The 16873-nt window shown below is 52.5% G+C and overlaps 1 protein-coding gene across 5 annotated transcripts in view; it reads right to left on the reverse strand.

The window, feature by feature from the left end:
* Window positions 1-16873, reverse strand: part of LOC146009439 (EF-hand calcium-binding domain-containing protein 6-like) — a 91740-nt gene that overhangs the window by 43197 nt on the left and 31670 nt on the right. Inside the window, exon 1 of one of the 5 annotated variants that reach the window (XM_083149822.1) lies at window positions 14158-14483. The exons of 3 other annotated variants lie outside the window; for them this stretch is intronic. In XM_083149822.1, coding sequence (XP_083005948.1) covers window positions 14158-14398 — 241 coding nt within the window. In that variant the 5' untranslated portion in view covers window positions 14399-14483. Of the gene's footprint in view, window positions 1-14157; window positions 14484-16873 lie in introns of those variants that run through there. One more of the 5 variants, XM_083149824.1, reaches the window with a different exon arrangement.

Genomic DNA, 16873 nt, shown 5'->3' on the forward strand with positions numbered 1-16873 from the left:
GGCGCGTACAGATCAATGACATCCTTAGGGGGTGATTGGAGCAGATAGGTCTCATTCCTTCCAGTAATGAATGATTCTCTGGCTCCCACTGATTCACATTCTTACCAGAGAAATCTCAGACGAATAAACCTCAATTTACATCTGACTCATTGATTGAATGGCAGCAGCTTAAGGGCCTGATTCAGTAACGACTGATATTTTGGTGCTGCGCATGTGTATATGCTAATAAATGCATGTGCATTAGGGGGGGGGGGGGGGGGGGCGGTCATGGGGATGGCCATGTAATTCAGTGCGATTTGCGGTAAAAATCTCATGTTTTGCCGTGACCCACAACATGGGTTCCTATGGTGAGAACTGCTTATAGACTGCCATGTTTACTCATAAAATGAAAGTCTATGGAGACAGCAGCAGCCAATCAGGTGTGGAGCTCACCTGGAGCTTAGCCCTGATTGGCTGAGGGACTCCTAGTGATGTCTCGGGGGAGGAGCTGCATGTGGGGGAGACTTGCTGGGACTTGTTGTTCCACAACCGAACCCAATGTCATTTTATTTATTGTATTTTCTTTACACATACAGTATCTATCAACCCGCTGCAAAAACTCTCACACATTGATTACTGCAATGGTCTCCTTATTGGCCTTCTCCAATACAGACTCTCACCACTACAGTCCATTATGAATGCAGCTGTGAGACTAATCTTCCTAGCCAGACGTTCATCGTCTGCAAAGCTACTCTGTCAGTCACTTCATTGGTTACCTGTATTCTACCGGATTCAATACAAAATTATTTTACTTACACACAAAGCCATAAACCAAACTACACCAACATATATATCTTATCTCATCTCAAAATATCATCCAACCCGACCTCTACGCTCCTCCCAAGATCTGCGTCTCTCATCCACACTCATTACTCGCTCCCATTCACGACTGCAGGACTTTCTTCGGGCTGCACCCACTCTGTGGAATGCCCTCCCAAGCACAATAAGACTCTCCTCCAGTCTCCAAACCTATAAGCGTTCCCTGAAAACTCATCTCTTCAGGCAGCTTATCAAATTCCAGAACCAGTCATGCTGCTTTCAGACCGCATAACTGGCTTTGACCCTGTATTTGGAAACGTTTCCAAAAACGGGTCTGCCAGATAAAACCCCTTTCACACCGCAGCACTTAAACGGTATATTACCGTTTAAGTGCCGATTTTTTGACACTGGCAGACCCGTTTTTGGAAACTTTCCAAATACAGGGTCAAAGCCAGTGCAGCCTTCAGCCCTCCCCTCCGTGCAGCTCCCCCCCCCCCCCTCGCGTGTCGACCGAGAGCATGTCGACGCCCCCCCGCGCATGTCGACGCCCCCCGCGCATGTCGACGCCCCCCGCGCGTGTCGACGCCCCCCCCCCCCACCCCGCGTGTCGGCGCCCCCCCCCCCGTGTCGACTTACCCCGTGCCGGTACCTTCGTTGTGGACTGCAGCTCAGTATGCTCGGAAAGCACTTATGAAAAAAGTGTCTTCCAGAAAATGGCTGCCCCATAGGAAACCCAGTTTAAAAAAACTGTCTTCCGTATGGGGGGCAGCCATTTTCTGAAAGACACTTTTTTCATAAGTGCTTTCCGAGCATACTGAGCTGCAGTGCCGGGAACCACAACGGAGATACCGGCACGGGGTAAGTCGACACGGGGGGGGCGCCGACACGCGCGGGGGGGTCGACACGCGGGGGGGCCGTCGACACGAGCGGGGGGGGGCGTCGACACGCGCGCGGGGGGTGTCGACACGCGCGGGGGGGGCTCCAGTGCTGTGAATACTTAATGAGCGCTCATTAAGTATTCACTGTGCTGAATTTAGGACCCAGCTCATTGGCTGGGTCCTAAATACCGTTTCTGAGCCGATTTTTGCGCTAAAATACCGGTTCAGAAACGGGTAGGACCCTGCATTTTAACCGGTTAGAAAAAACGGCATTTTCTAACCGGTTAAGTGGGACTGGACCTTTCAGACCGCACACATTACCGTTTTAAAACGGTAAAAAAACGGCAATTTACCGTTTTAAAAGTGCGGTCTGAAAGGGGCATCATAGAACCTTGCATTCTGGTGGAATCGATGCAATAAAGAATACAGTATCTATCCTTATGTATCAATGCCTATTTCCCTATAGATTGTAAGCTTGCCAGCAGGGCCCTTCTACATTTTGACTGTCTGTAAATACCCATTTTGTTGTATCGCTGTCTCCTTTTGTAAAGCGAAGTGGAATATGCTGCGCTATATAAGGAACTGTTAATAAATAGATAAAAAATAAATAAAATAAACCGGACACCCACTACCTGGTTATGCTCGGGGGAGTAGGGGAGTAGGGGGGGGGGGGGGGAGGGGGATGGGGGACCCGCAATGTTTTATTTGAAATTTTACTAAAAAAAAACCGCAAACTCCCGTTACTTGAAAAACACAACTTCGGTGATTTCTGGCGTGTTCTAAATAAAATGCACCCTATTATGTGTACCCTATTGTATGTAACATGTGTGATTTGATAGCCACCTGCCCACACAGAAAGAAAACCCGCCCTGTGTAAAAAAATGTGACTGAATTGCGAATTGCTAACCAGCATCAATTCCCAGATCAATAATCAATTCCTGAATCGTCTGAAGGATTTTGCAGTCAGTGCAAATAGCTCTGACCATTCCTTAATCCTTTTATATGAGATAATGTCCCCGATTCATGGGTCCTCAGGTAGTGGGTGGGGCTACATGACGGGATTCGTCTCTTTTAATCCCGTCTCTTAAAACAGCCACTGATTTAATCCCTATTGGCCATTAAGCGGGTGAGATGCAGGAGAGTCACCTGCTCATCCAGGGATGCAGGGGATTACCCAAATAATTGTTATACTGCTCCAGTTTACAGGAGGGTAGGCAAGTATGTCTCACTGACACGTCAATTATCACCCAATATACTCTGTGCTGCTGGTGACCCTGCTCCCCCACTATATAACTCTCAGTCTGTGGCTCCCTGCTGCCTCCATTCCCCTCCTCACATCATGTCACTGCCCCTGTCATATGCAGCCCTGTCCTCACTGACACATCACTCATCTCCTGATATACTCTGTGCTGCTGGGGACCCTGCTCCTCCCACTATATAACTCTCAGTCTGTGGCTCCCTGCTGCCTCCATTCCCCTCCTCACATCATGTCACTGCCCCTGTCATATGCAGCCCTGTCCTCACTGACACATCCCTCATCTCCTGATATACTCTGTGCTGCTGGGGACCCTGCTTCTCCCACTATATAACTCTCAGCCTGTGGCTTCCTGCTGCCTCCATTCCCCTCCTCAAATCATGTCACTGCCCCTGTCACACGCAGCCCTGTCCTCACTGACACATCACTCATCTCCTGAAATACTCTGTGCTGCTGGGGACCCTGCTTCTCCCACTATATAACTCTCAGTCTGTGGCTTCCTGCTGCCCCCATTGCCCTCCTCACATCATGTCACTGCCCCTGACACACGCAGCCTTGTCCTCACTGACACATCACTCATCTCCTGATATACTCTGTGCTGCTGGGGACCCTGCTCCTCCCACTATATAACTCTCAGCCTGTGGCTTCCTGCTGCCTCCATTCTCCTCCTCACATCATGTCACTGCCCCTGTCACATGCAGCCCTGTCCTCACTAACACATCACTCATCTCCTGATATACTCTGTGCTGCTGGGGACCCTGCTCCTCCCACTATATAACTCTCAGTCTGTGGCTTCCTGCTGCCCCCATTCCCCTCCTCACATCATGTCACTGCCCCTGTCACATGCAGCCCTGTCCTCACTGACACATCACTCATCTCCTGATATACTCTGTGCTGCTGGGGACCCTGCTTCTCCCACTATATAAATCTCAGTCTGTGGCTTCCTGCTGCCTCCATTCCCCTCCTCACATCATGTCACTGCCCCTGACACACGCAGCCTTGTCCTCACTGACACAACACTCATCTCCTGATATACTCTGTGCTGCTGGGGACCCTGCTCCTCCCACTATATAACTCTCAGCCTGTGGCTTCCTGCTGCCTCCATTCTCCTCCTCACATCATGTCACTGCCCCTGTCACATGCAGCCCTGTCCTCACTAACACATCACTCATCTCCTGATATACTCTGTGCTGCTGGGGACCCTGCTCCTCCCACTATATAACTCTCAGTCTGTGGCTTCCTGCTGCCCCCATTTCCCTCCTCACATCATGTCACTGCCCCTGTCACATGCAGCCCTGTCCTCACTGACACATCTCTCATCTCCTGATATACTCTGTGCTGCTGGGGACCCTGCTCCTCCCACTATATAACTCTCAGTATGTGGCTTCCTGCTGCCTCCATTCCCCTCCTCACATAATGTCACTGCCCCTGTCACATGCAGCCCTGTCCTCACTGACACACCACCCATCTCCTGATATACTCTGTGCTGCTGGGGACCCTGCTCCTCCCACTATATAACTCTCAGTCTGTGGCTTCCTGTTGCCCCCATTCCCCATCTCACATCATGTCACTGCCCCTGTCACATGCAGCCCTGTCCTCACTGACACATCACTCATCTCCTGATATACTCTGTGCTGCTGGGTGACCTGCTCCTCCCACTATATAACTCAGTCTGTGGCTCCCTGCTGTCCCCATTCCCCTCCTCACATCATGTCACTGCCCCTGTCACATGCAGCCCTGTCCTCACTGACACATCCCTCATCTCCTGATATACTCTGTGCTGCTGGGGACCCTGCTCCTCCCACTATATAACTCTCAGTCTGTGGCTTCCTGTTGCCCCCATTCCCCATCTCACATCATGTCACTGCCCCTGTCACATGCAGCCCTGTCCTCACTGACACATCACTCATCTCCTGATATACTCTGTGCTGCTGGGGGGGACCCTGCTCCTCCCACTATATAACTCTCAGTCTGTGGCTTCCTGCTGCCTCCATTCCCCTCCTCACATCATGTCTCTGCCCCTGTCACATGCAGCCCTGTCCTCACTCACACATCACTCATCTCCTGATATACTCTGTGCTGCTGGGGACCCTGCTCCTCCCACTATATAACTCTCAGTCTGTGGCTTCCTGCTGCCTCCATTCCCCTCCTCACATCATGTCACTGCCCCTGTCACATGCAGCCCTGTCCTCACTGACACATCACTCATCTCCTGATATACTCTGTGCTGCTGGGGACCCTGCTCCTCCTACTATATAACTCTCAGTCTGTGGCTTCCTGCTGCCTCCATTCCCCCCCTCACATCATGTCACTGCCCCTGTCACATGCAGCCCTGTCCTCACTGACACATCACTCATCTCCTGATATACTCTGTGCTGCTGGGTGACCTGCTCCTCCCACTATATAACTCAGTCTGTGGCTCCCTGCTGTCCCCATTCCTCTCCTCACATCATGTCATTGCTCTTGTCACATGCAGCCCTGTCCTCACTGACACATCACCCATCTCCTGATATACTCTGTGCTGCTGGGGACCCTGCTCCTCCCACTATATAACTCTCAGTCTGTGGCTTCCTGCTGCCTCCATTCCCCTCCTCACATCATGTCACTGCCCCTGTCACATGCAGCCCTGTCCTCACTCACACATCACTCATCTCCTGATATACTCTGTGCTGCTGGGGACCCTGCTCCTCCCACTATATAACTCTCAGTCTGTGGCTTCCTGCTGCCTCCATTCCCCTCCTCACATCATGTCACTGCCCCTGTCACATGCAGCCCTGTCCTCACTGACACATCACTCATCTCCTGATATACTCTGTGCTGCTGGGGACCCTGCTCCTCCCACTATATAACTCTCAGTCTGTGGCTTCCTGCTGCCTCCATTGCCCTCCTCACATCATGTCACTGCCCCTGTCACATGCAGCCCTGTCCTCACTGACACACCACCCATCTCCTGATATACTCTGTGCTGCTGGGGACCCTGCTCCTCCCACTATATAACTCTCAGTCTGTGGCTTCCTGCTGCCCCCATTTCCCTCCTCACATCATGTCACTGCCCCTGTCACATGCAGCCCTGTCCTCACTGACACATCTCTCATCTCCTGATATACTCTGTGCTGCTGGGGACCCTGCTCCTCCCACTATATAACTCTCAGTATGTGGCTTCCTGCTGCCCCCATTTCCCTCCTCACATCATGTCACTGCCCCTGTCACATGCAGCCCTGTCCTCACTGACACATCACTCATTCCCTGATATACTCTGTGCTGCTGGGGACCCTGCTCCTCCCACTATATAACTCTCAGTCTGTGGCTTCCTGCTGCCTCCATTCCCCTCCTCACATCATGTCACTGCCCCTGTCACATGCAGCCCTGTCCTCACTGACACACCACCCATCTCCTGATATACTCTGTGCTGCTGGGGACCCTGCTCCTCCCACTATATAACTCTCAGTCTGTGGCTTCCTGTTGCCCCCATTCCCCATCTCACATCATGTCACTGCCCCTGTCACATGCAGCCCTGTCCTCACTGACACATCACTCATCTCCTGATATACTCTGTGCTGCTTGGTGACCTGCTCCTCCCACTATATAACTCAGTCTGTGGCTCCCTGCTGTCCCCATTCCCCTCCTCACATCATGTCACTGCCCCTGTCACATGCAGCCCTGTCCTCACTGACACATCCCTCATCTCCTGATATACTCTGTGCTGCTGGGGACCCTGCTCCTCCCACTATATAACTCTCAGTCTGTGGCTTCCTGTTGCCCCCATTCCCCATCTCACATCATGTCACTGCCCCTGTCACATGCAGCCCTGTCCTCACTGACACATCACTCATCTCCTGATATACTCTGTGCTGCTGGGGGGACCCTGCTCCTCCCACTATATAACTCTCAGTCTGTGGCTTCTTGCTGCCTCCATTCCCCTCCTCACATCATGTCACTGCCCCTGTCACATGCAGCCCTGTCCTCACTCACACATCACTCATCTCCTGATATACTCTGTGCTGCTGGGGACCCTGCTCCTCCCACTATATAACTCTCAGTCTGTGGCTTCCTGCTGCCTCCATTCCCCTCCTCACATCATGTCACTGCCCCTGTCACATGCAGCCCTGTCCTCACTGACACATCACTCATCTCCTGATATACTCTGTGCTGCTGGGGACCCTGCTCCTCCTACTATATAACTCTCAGTCTGTGGCTTCCTGCTGCCTCCATTCCCCCCCTCACATCATGTCACTGCCCCTGTCACATGCAGCCCTGTCCTCACTGACACATCACTCATCTCCTGATATACTCTGTGCTGCTGGGTGACCTGCTCCTCCCACTATATAACTCAGTCTGTGGCTCCCTGCTGTCCCCATTCCTCTCCTCACATCATGTCATTGCTCTTGTCACATGCAGCCCTGTCCTCACTGACACATCACCCATCTCCTGATATACTCTGTGCTGCTGGGGACCCTGCTCCTCCCACTATATAACTCTCAGTCTGTGGCTTCCTGCTGCCTCCATTCCCCTCCTCACATCATGTCACTGCCCCTGTCACATGCAGCCCTGTCCTCACTCACACATCACTCATCTCCTGATATACTCTGTGCTGCTGGGGACCCTGCTCCTCCCACTATATAGCTCTCAGTCTGTGGCTTCCTGCTGCCTCCATTCCCCTCCTCACATCATGTCACTGCCCCTGTAACATGCAGCCCTGTCCTCACTGACACATCACTCATCTCCTGATATACTCTGTGCTGCTGGGGACCCTGCTCCTCCTACTATATAACTCTCAGTCTGTGGCTTCCTGCTGCCTCCATTCCCCCTCACATCATGTCACTGCCCCTGTCACATGCGGTCCTGTCCTCACTGACCCATCACTCATCTCCTGATATACTCTGTGCTGCTGGGGACCCTGCTCCTCCCACTATATAACTCTCAGTCTGTGGCTTCCTGTTGCCCCCATTCCCCATCTCACATCATGTCACTGCCCCTGTCACATGCAGCCCTGTCCTCACTGACACATCACTCATCTCCTGTTATACTCTGTGCTGCTGGGTGACCTGCTCCTCCCACTATATAGCTCAGTCTGTGGCTCCCTGCTGTCCCCATTCCTCTCCTTACATCATGTCATTGCTCTTGTCACATGCAGCCCTGTCCTCACTGACACATCACCCATCTCCTGATATACTCTGTGCTGCTGGGGACCCTGCTCCTCCCACTATATAACTCTCAGTCTGTGGCTTCCTGCTGCCTCCATTCCCCTCCTCACATCATGTCACTGCCCTGTCACATGCAGCCCTGTCCTCACTCACACATCACTCATCTCCTGATATACTCTGTGCTGCTGGGGTCCCTGCTCCTCCCACTATAAAACTCTCAGTCTGTGGCTTCCTGCTGCCTCCATTCCCCTCCTCCCATCATGTCACTGCCCTGTCACATGCAGCCCTGTCCTCACTCACACATCACTCATCTCCTGATATACTCTGTGCTGCTGGGGACCCTGCTCCTCCCACTATATAACTCTCAGTCTGTGGCTTCCTGCTGCCTCCATTCCCCTCCTCACATCATGTCACTGCCCCTGTCACATGCAGCCCTGTCCTCACTGACACACCACCCATCTCCTGATATACTCTGTGCTGCTGGGGACCCTGCTCCTCCCACTATATAACTCTCAGTCTGTGGCTTCCTGCTGCCCCCATTTCCCTCCTCACATCATGTCACTGCCCCTGTCACATGCAGCCCTGTCCTCACTGACACATCTCTCATCTCCTGATATACTCTGTGCTGCTGGGGACCCTGCTCCTCCCACTATATAACTCTCAGTATGTGGCTTCCTGCTGCCCCCATTTCCCTCCTCACATCATGTCACTGCCCCTGTCACATGCAGCCCTGTCCTCACTGACACATCACTCATCCCCTGATATACTCTGTGCTGCTGGGGACCCTGCTCCTCCCACTATATAACTCTCAGTCTGTGGCTTCCTGCTGCCTCCATTCCCCTCCTCACATCATGTCACTGCCCCTGTCACATGCAGCCCTGTCCTCACTGACACACCACCCATCTCCTGATATACTCTGTGCTGCTGGGGACCCTGCTCCTCCCACTATATAACTCTCAGTCTGTGGCTTCCTGTTGCCCCCATTCCCCATCTCACATCATGTCACTGCCCCTGTCACATGCAGCCCTGTCCTCACTGACACATCACTCATCTCCTGATATACTCTGTGCTGCTGGGTGACCTGCTCCTCCCACTATATAACTCAGTCTGTGGCTCCCTGCTGTCCCCATTCCCCTCCTCACATCATGTCACTGCCCCTGTCACATGCAGCCCTGTCCTCACTGACACATCCCTCATCTCCTGATATACTCTGTGCTGCTGGGGACCCTGCTCCTCCCACTATATAACTCTCAGTCTGTGGCTTCCTGTTGCCCCCATTCCCCATCTCACATCATGTCACTGCCCCTGTCACATGCCGCCCTGTCTTCACTGACACATCACTCATCTCCTGATATACTCTGTGCTGCTGGGGGGACCCTGCTCCTCCCACTATATAACTCTCAGTCTGTGGCTTCCTGCTGCCTCCATTCCCCTCCTCACATCATGTCACTGCCCCTGTCACATGCAGCCCTGTCCTCACTCACACATCACTCATCTCCTGATATACTCTGTGCTGCTGGGGACCCTGCTCCTCCCACTATATAACTCTCAGTCTGTGGCTTCCTGCTGCCTCCATTCCCCTCCTCACATCATGTCACTGCCCCTGTCACATGCAGCCCTGTCCTCACTGACACATCACTCATCTCCTGATATACTCTGTGCTGCTGGGGACCCTGCTCCTCCTACTATATAACTCTCAGTCTGTGGCTTCCTGCTGCCTCCATTCCCCCCCTCACATCATGTCACTGCCCCTGTCACATGCATCCCTGTCCTCACTGACACATCACTCATCTCCTGATATACTCTGTGCTGCTGGGTGACCTGCTCCTCCCACTATATAACTCAGTCTGTGGCTCCCTGCTGTCCCCATTCCTCTCCTCACATCATGTCATTGCTCCTGTCACATGCAGCCCTGTCCTCACTGACACATCACCCATCTCCTGATATACTCTGTGCTGCTGGGGACCCTGCTCCACCCACTATATAACTCTCAGTCTGTGGCTTCCTGCTGCCTCCATTCCCCTCCTCACATCATGTCACTGCCCCTGTCACATGCAGCCCTGTCCTCACTGACACATCACTCATCTCCTGATATACTCTGTGCTGCTGGGGACCCTGCTCCTCCTACTATATAACTCTTAGTCTGTGGCTTCCTGCTGCCTCCATTCCCCCCCCTCACATCATGTCACTGCCCCTGTCACATGCGGTCCTGTCCTCACTGACCCATCACTCATCTCCTGATATACTCTGTGCTGCTGGGGACCCTGCTCCTCCCATTATATAACTCTCAGTCTGTGGCTTCCTGTTGCCCCCATTCCCCATCTCACATCATGTCACTGCCCCTGTCACATGCAGCCCTGTCTTCACTGACACATCACTCATCTCCTGTTATACTCTGTGCTGCTGGGTGACCTGCTCCTCCCACTATATAACTCAGTCTGTGGCTCCCTGCTGCCCCCATTCCCCTCCTCACATCATGTCATTGCTCTTGTCACATGCAGCCCTGTCCTCACTGACACATCACCCATCTCCTGATATACTATGTGCTGCTGGGGACCCTGCTCCTCCCACTATATAACCCTCAGTCTGTGACTTCCTGCTGCCTCCATTCCCCTCCTCACATCATGTCACTGCCCCTGTCACATGCAGCCCTGTCCTCACTGACACTTCACTCATCTCCTGATATACTCTGTGCTGCTGGGGACCCTGCTCCTCCCACTATATAACTCTCTGTCTGTGGCTTCCTGCTGCCCCCATTCCCTCCTCACATCATGTCACTGCCCCTGTCATATGCAGCCCTGTCCTCACTGACACATCACTCATCTCCTGATATACTCTGTGCTGCTGGGTACCCTGCTTCTCCCACTATATAACTCTCAGTCTGTGGCTTCCTGTTGCCCCCATTCCCCTCCTCACATCATGTCACTGCCCCTGTCATATGCAGCCCTGTCCTCACTGACACATCACTCATCTCCTGATATACTCTGTGCTGCTTGGGACCCTGCTCCTCCCACTATATAACTCTCAGTCTGTGGCTTCCTGCAGCCTCCATTCCCCTTCTCACATCATGTCACTGCCCCTGTCATATGCAGCCCTGTCCTCACTGACACATCACTCATCTCCTGATATACTCTGTGCTGCTGGGGACCCTGCTCCTCCCACTATATAACTCTCAGTCTGTGGCTTCCTGCTGCCCCCATTCCCTCCTCACATCATGTCACTGCCCCTGTCATATGCAGCCCTGTCCTCACTGACACATCACTCATCTCCTGATATACTCTGTGCTGCTGGGTACCCTGCTTCTCCCACTATATAACTCTCAGTCTGTGGCTTTCTGTTGCCCCCATTCCCCTCCTCACATCATGTCACTGCCCCTGTCATATGCAGCCCTGTCCTCACTGACACATCACTCATCTCCTGATATACTCTGTGCTGCTTGGGACCCTGCTCCTCCCACTATATAACTCTCAGTCTGTGGCTTCCTGCAGCCTCCATTCCCCTTCTCACATCATGTCACTGCCCCTGTCATATGCAGCCCTGTCCTCACTGACACATCACTCATCTCCTGATATACTCTGTGCTGCTGGGTACCCTGCTTCTCCCACTATATAACTCTCAGTCTGTGGCTTCCTGTTGCCCCCATTCCCCATCTCACATCATGTCACTGCCCCTGTCACATGCTGCCCTGTCCTCACTGACACATCACCCATCTTCTGATATACTCTGTGCTGCTGGGGACCCTGCTCCTCCCACTATATAACTCTCAGTCTGTGGCTTCCTGCTGCCTCCATTCCTCTCCTCACATCATGTCACTGCCCCTGTTACATGCAGCCCTGTCCTCACTGACACATCACTCATCTCCTGATATACTCTGTGCTGCTGGGGACCCTGCTCCTCCCACTATATACCTCTCAGTCTGTGGCTTCCTCCTGCCTCATTCCCCTCCTCACATCATGTCACTGCCCCTGTCACATGCAGCCCTGTCCTCACTGACACATCACTCATCTCCTGATATACTCTGTGCTGCTGGGTACCCTGCTTCTCCCACTATATAACTCTCAGTCTGTGGCTTTCTGTTGCCCCCATTCCCCTCCTCACATCATGTCACTGCCCCTGTCATATGCAGCCCTGTCCTCACTGACACATCACTCATCTCCTGATATACTCTGTGCTGCTTGGGACCCTGCTCCTCCCACTATATAACTCTCAGTCTGTGGCTTCCTGCAGCCTCCATTCCCCTTCTCACATCATGTCACTGCCCCTGTCATATGCAGCCCTGTCCTCACTGACACATCACTCATCTCCTGATATACTCTGTGCTGCTGGGTACCCTGCTTCTCCCACTATATAACTCTCAGTCTGTGGCTTCCTGTTGCCCCCATTCCCCATCTCACATCATGTCACTGCCCCTGTCACATGCAGCCCTGTCCTCACTGACACATCACTCATCTCCTGATATACTCTGTGCTGCTGGGGACCCTGCTCCTCCCACTATATAACTCTCAGTCTGTGGCTTCCTGCAGCCTCCATTCCCCTTCTCACATCATGTCACTGCCCTGTCACACGCAGCCCTGTCCTCACTGACACATCACTCATCTCCTGATATACTCTGTGCTGCTGGGGACCCTGCTCCTCCCACTATATAACTCTGTCTGTGGCTTCCTGCAGCCTCCATTCCCCTTCTCACATCATGTCACTGCCCTGTCACATGCAGCCCTGTCCTTACTGACACATCACTCATCTCCTGATATACTCTGTGCTGCTGGGGACCCTGCTCCTCCCACTATATAACTCTGTCTGTGGCTTCCTGCTGCCACCATTCCCCTCCTCACATCATGTCACTGCCCTGTCACATGCAGCCCTGTCCTCACTGACACCTCACTCATCTCCTGATATACTCTGTGCTGCTGGGGTACCTTGCTCCTTTCAGGGCCATAAATAGGTGGGGCAAATAGTGCGCCACCTAGAGAGCTTCCCTTTGACACCAGAATTTGGCAGGATATCGTTGCCCTCTAGCCTGTAGAGCCCAGCAGAATGCCACGACGACTACTTTTACCATAATCTCTGTGGATTGTTGAGTCTCTTATCATATATGCACATGTGTGTAGCTCAGGGTTGCCGACTTTAAAAAAATCCTCTCCGGGAGAAGCGATTGTGCCGTTTTAGCTCCGCCCCCTCCCCTGAGACCCGCGGATTGCGGCATATAAATGCCGCGATCGGGGGGCTCAGTGGGGGTCCCCCTGATTCCGGGAGGGTTGCCCACCCTTCCAGGGGCCGGGAGGAAGGACCCGATTTTCGGGAGACTCTCCCAAATTCCGGGAGGGTCGGCAACCCTGGTGTAACTACGGCTTTTGTTGTCTATGTACAATACAACGCTTCCTGTTTTACTGTTTATGACAGTGTGCTGGGAAGATTGTGTTTTTCTTGCCTAGATAACTTCTCCTATACCTGTCACCTATTGACTTGGACACCTTCCATTCTGTGTACATGTAAATAACTAGGACAATGATCTCTAATGAGGCGCAATGTTACAGGAGGCTTATGTACCCTTTGACCTTTGGAAAAATAATGCCAAATATTACAAATCGGCTCTTTAGTAAACTTAGCGCCTGATTCTGGTTCACTTGCAAAAGCAAATTCTCTCTCTGATGGACAAAACCATGCTGCAGAGCAGGGGGGCAGATGTAACATCTGCAGTGAGAGTTAGGTGCTATTTTGTTTCTGTGCAGGGAAAATACTGGCTGATTTATTTTTGCATTGCAATATAGATAGTTTGAAGTACAACCCAACCCAAATCTAACTCACTCTGCACGTGTTACATCTGCCTCACCTGCAGTGCAGCATGGTTTTGTCCATGAGAGAGAATTTGCTTTTGCAAGTGAATCAGAATCAGGCACTTAGCCCAAGTTCTGCCCAGCGATGCCCTACGATCCGTGCCGCCCTTGACAAGGGCCTATATAGCCTGACCATCACTGTCAGTAGAGTTATGATGAGACATATAGAGCACACTGCAGAAAGCCTGCGGACATATCTAATCAATTCATACAATTAAGATAAACCCAATTAGTCAAGTAGGTATTACCAATATTGGCGACTTGGGGCGACTTTCTCACCCCACCCTGCTGCGCGCTTCTGTTGCTGCTGAGGTTGCGCCGGAGGGCGGGTTTCTTACAGCCAGATCCTCTGTGAGATCCTTGCGCCCTTTCTCCAGTCCTGGAGATCCCCCTCACCGTCAGGCTCTCTGGATCCCCCAGGCCTGGGTGCTGAATGTCTGGGAGTTTGGAATGGGTCCCACGGAGGTGCCCAGCCCGCAGCCCAGCCATGGATAACCCTGCGTGGCCGGCGTGATTGAGTGGAAATACTTTTAGGAGCTTGTAGTAACAACAACAAGGTTACTCTGGAAACCATTCTCCCTGCTGTAAAATAGGCCACAGTGTGGGGTGCGGGGAACAATGACAGCCAGGCGGACACTGTCATATACTCTGCAGTGTCATTGTCCGCCTGTGGGTGATGATTACAGCCCTGTCATTGCTGAGCTGTGGTTATGGGGCAGCTCTGTACTCCAGCAATGGTAAAGGCCTACCGAAAACCTCCCAACTTTTACAAATACGAAAACGCACTTCTGAAATGGGCTTAATGTAGGGATGGCCATCGACCATCGATGATTCGAAATCATCGATGGTTCATGGACGATGTTGAATACTTTTGCCATCGATGGGGAGAACCAGATGATTTCCCTCCATCGATGGAACAGCAAAACAATGTTTTGCTGGGGGTTTTTTTTGGGGGTGGGGTGGGGGGGATCATAGCTCCGCCCCCGACACCCGCGAAGCCCCGCCCCGTGTTTTGATTGGCCCACAGGCCAATAGATGACCATCGATATGTAAAAATATCGATGGTCAGCCATTGCATATTTTAGCACTATCAATGGCCAGTTGCAGAATTGCCATCGATGGCAACCATCGATGGCAACGATGGCCATCCCTAGCTTAATGGGGCGTAGCTTCACGGCAATGCTGTAATCACGAGCTGCATAAATGCTGGCACCAGCCACGCGGCCATCCTTGCAATTGCAGCCATAGCTGGCTGTTGGCAAGTTGATTGACAGGTGCTGGGCGTTTGGGGGAGGGGCGCCTATGTTTTTTTGGGAGCGACGGCATTACCTGGCTGTTTAGAAGGAGGGGCACTGACGCCAGCAGCGGCCTCCTTCTCCCCATGGCTATCACAGCGCCAAATAAGTCCTTGCTCAGTCCTCGGTGCTGCGCACAGGGGGGAAGTCCATTAGGTGGTGAGTGATTGTGAAATGTTTTCTCCGTGTTACAGCTCTACACATGGGTGGGACTTAACGGACAGCTGGGCTCCAAATACTCGCTGCTCAGCGGTCAGGTCTTAATCGGGCCCAAAGTACCAACGACTGTCGTTAGGCGTTACAAACACTACACCCTACTGTATATTCTTGCAACTACATTTTAGGTAAAGTATGACACTAACTTAGCTAAAGTACCAGCCAACTAGCCCCTAACTGCCATTTTTTCAAACCCAGCCTGTGTCATGGCAGTTGTGGCTGCTTGGTGGGCACTTTATCTCTCTAACCTTTATCTATTTCCAAAGCTACAGCAGTAGCGCACACACACTGGTTACTTTGTCCTCCGTGTGGGCTAACCGCTGTCACGCAATGCCGCCCCTGTCTGTCTCATGAATTGATCAGAGTCGCTGTGTGACTTAATTTGAAGGGGTGTGGCCAGGTGACATCATTCTGGAGGTCAGCCTATCATCCCTGGAGATGCTGTGCTGCCCACGGCGACTAGAGCAGGGTTGCCTACCCTCGGGTCCCCCTCCCAGCCCCCCGGAAAGGTGGGCAACCCTCCCGGATTCAGGGGGACCCCCGCTCGCCCCCCCCCCCCCCCACCCCCACCCCGTTTGTGGCTTCCTCCCCATCTGACCGCGGAGTTTAGCTAACCTGATTTGCCGATCTCCCGGAGGGGGAGGGGCTAAAGTATCATAATCACATCATTTAGCCCCACCCCCATAATCACGCTCAAGCCCCGCCCCCTGAACTCTTGCTGAAAGTCTCCTCTCCGGGAACAACAGTCGGCAACCCTGGACTAGAGTGATGAGTATCAATGTCTCACTACAGCCCCTGTCACTTAGGGAGAGCCGGCATTTTGGTGTCAGCCCCTCTGATGATGGCACCGAGGTGGTGGTACCTTATGGTGCCACTCAGTAGTCCTTCTCCATTCCATTATTTATCAGATGGCAATATTATCCTACCACCTGGCTAGGGGCCATGTTGGTTACGTACCATCAGTGTTTAAATGACAATTGCTATCGATGGCGGAGACCCAATGGATCTTTAATATCGATGGAACAAAACAACTGATGTGTTTTATTTTTCTTTTTAGTTGGTGCCAGGATACAGAGCCTAGCTCCGCCCCTGGTGCAACAAAAAAGCCCCCCCCCCAGATTCTTATTGGGACCATTCTGTAAAAGAGCGGGGATAATCATCGATAGGTGAAACCATGGATGTCCCTCCATTGCCCAGTTTGCTATAATTCAGGGATCCTCAAACTATTTTGCAATGGGACCCCATCAGACGATACAAATAATTCCAGGACCCCAGCAAGTTACTGCAGACGGTCATCACATCACACGTCATACCTCCCTCCTGTCACACATGAATAGACAGCGTGTATTCCTGCAGCTAGGGGGGCTCGGGACATAGCTCACGGAGCTGCTGGGCATGCCCCCACAGCGGCGAAAATAGGGCGTGGCCTCGTGGCAGCGCCGCAAGTACAGGC

Source organism: Crinia signifera, chromosome 6, assembly GCF_055691185.1.
Source record: "Crinia signifera chromosome 6, ASM5569118v1, whole genome shotgun sequence".
In the NCBI taxonomy this organism is placed as follows: Eukaryota; Metazoa; Chordata; class Amphibia; order Anura; family Myobatrachidae; genus Crinia; species Crinia signifera.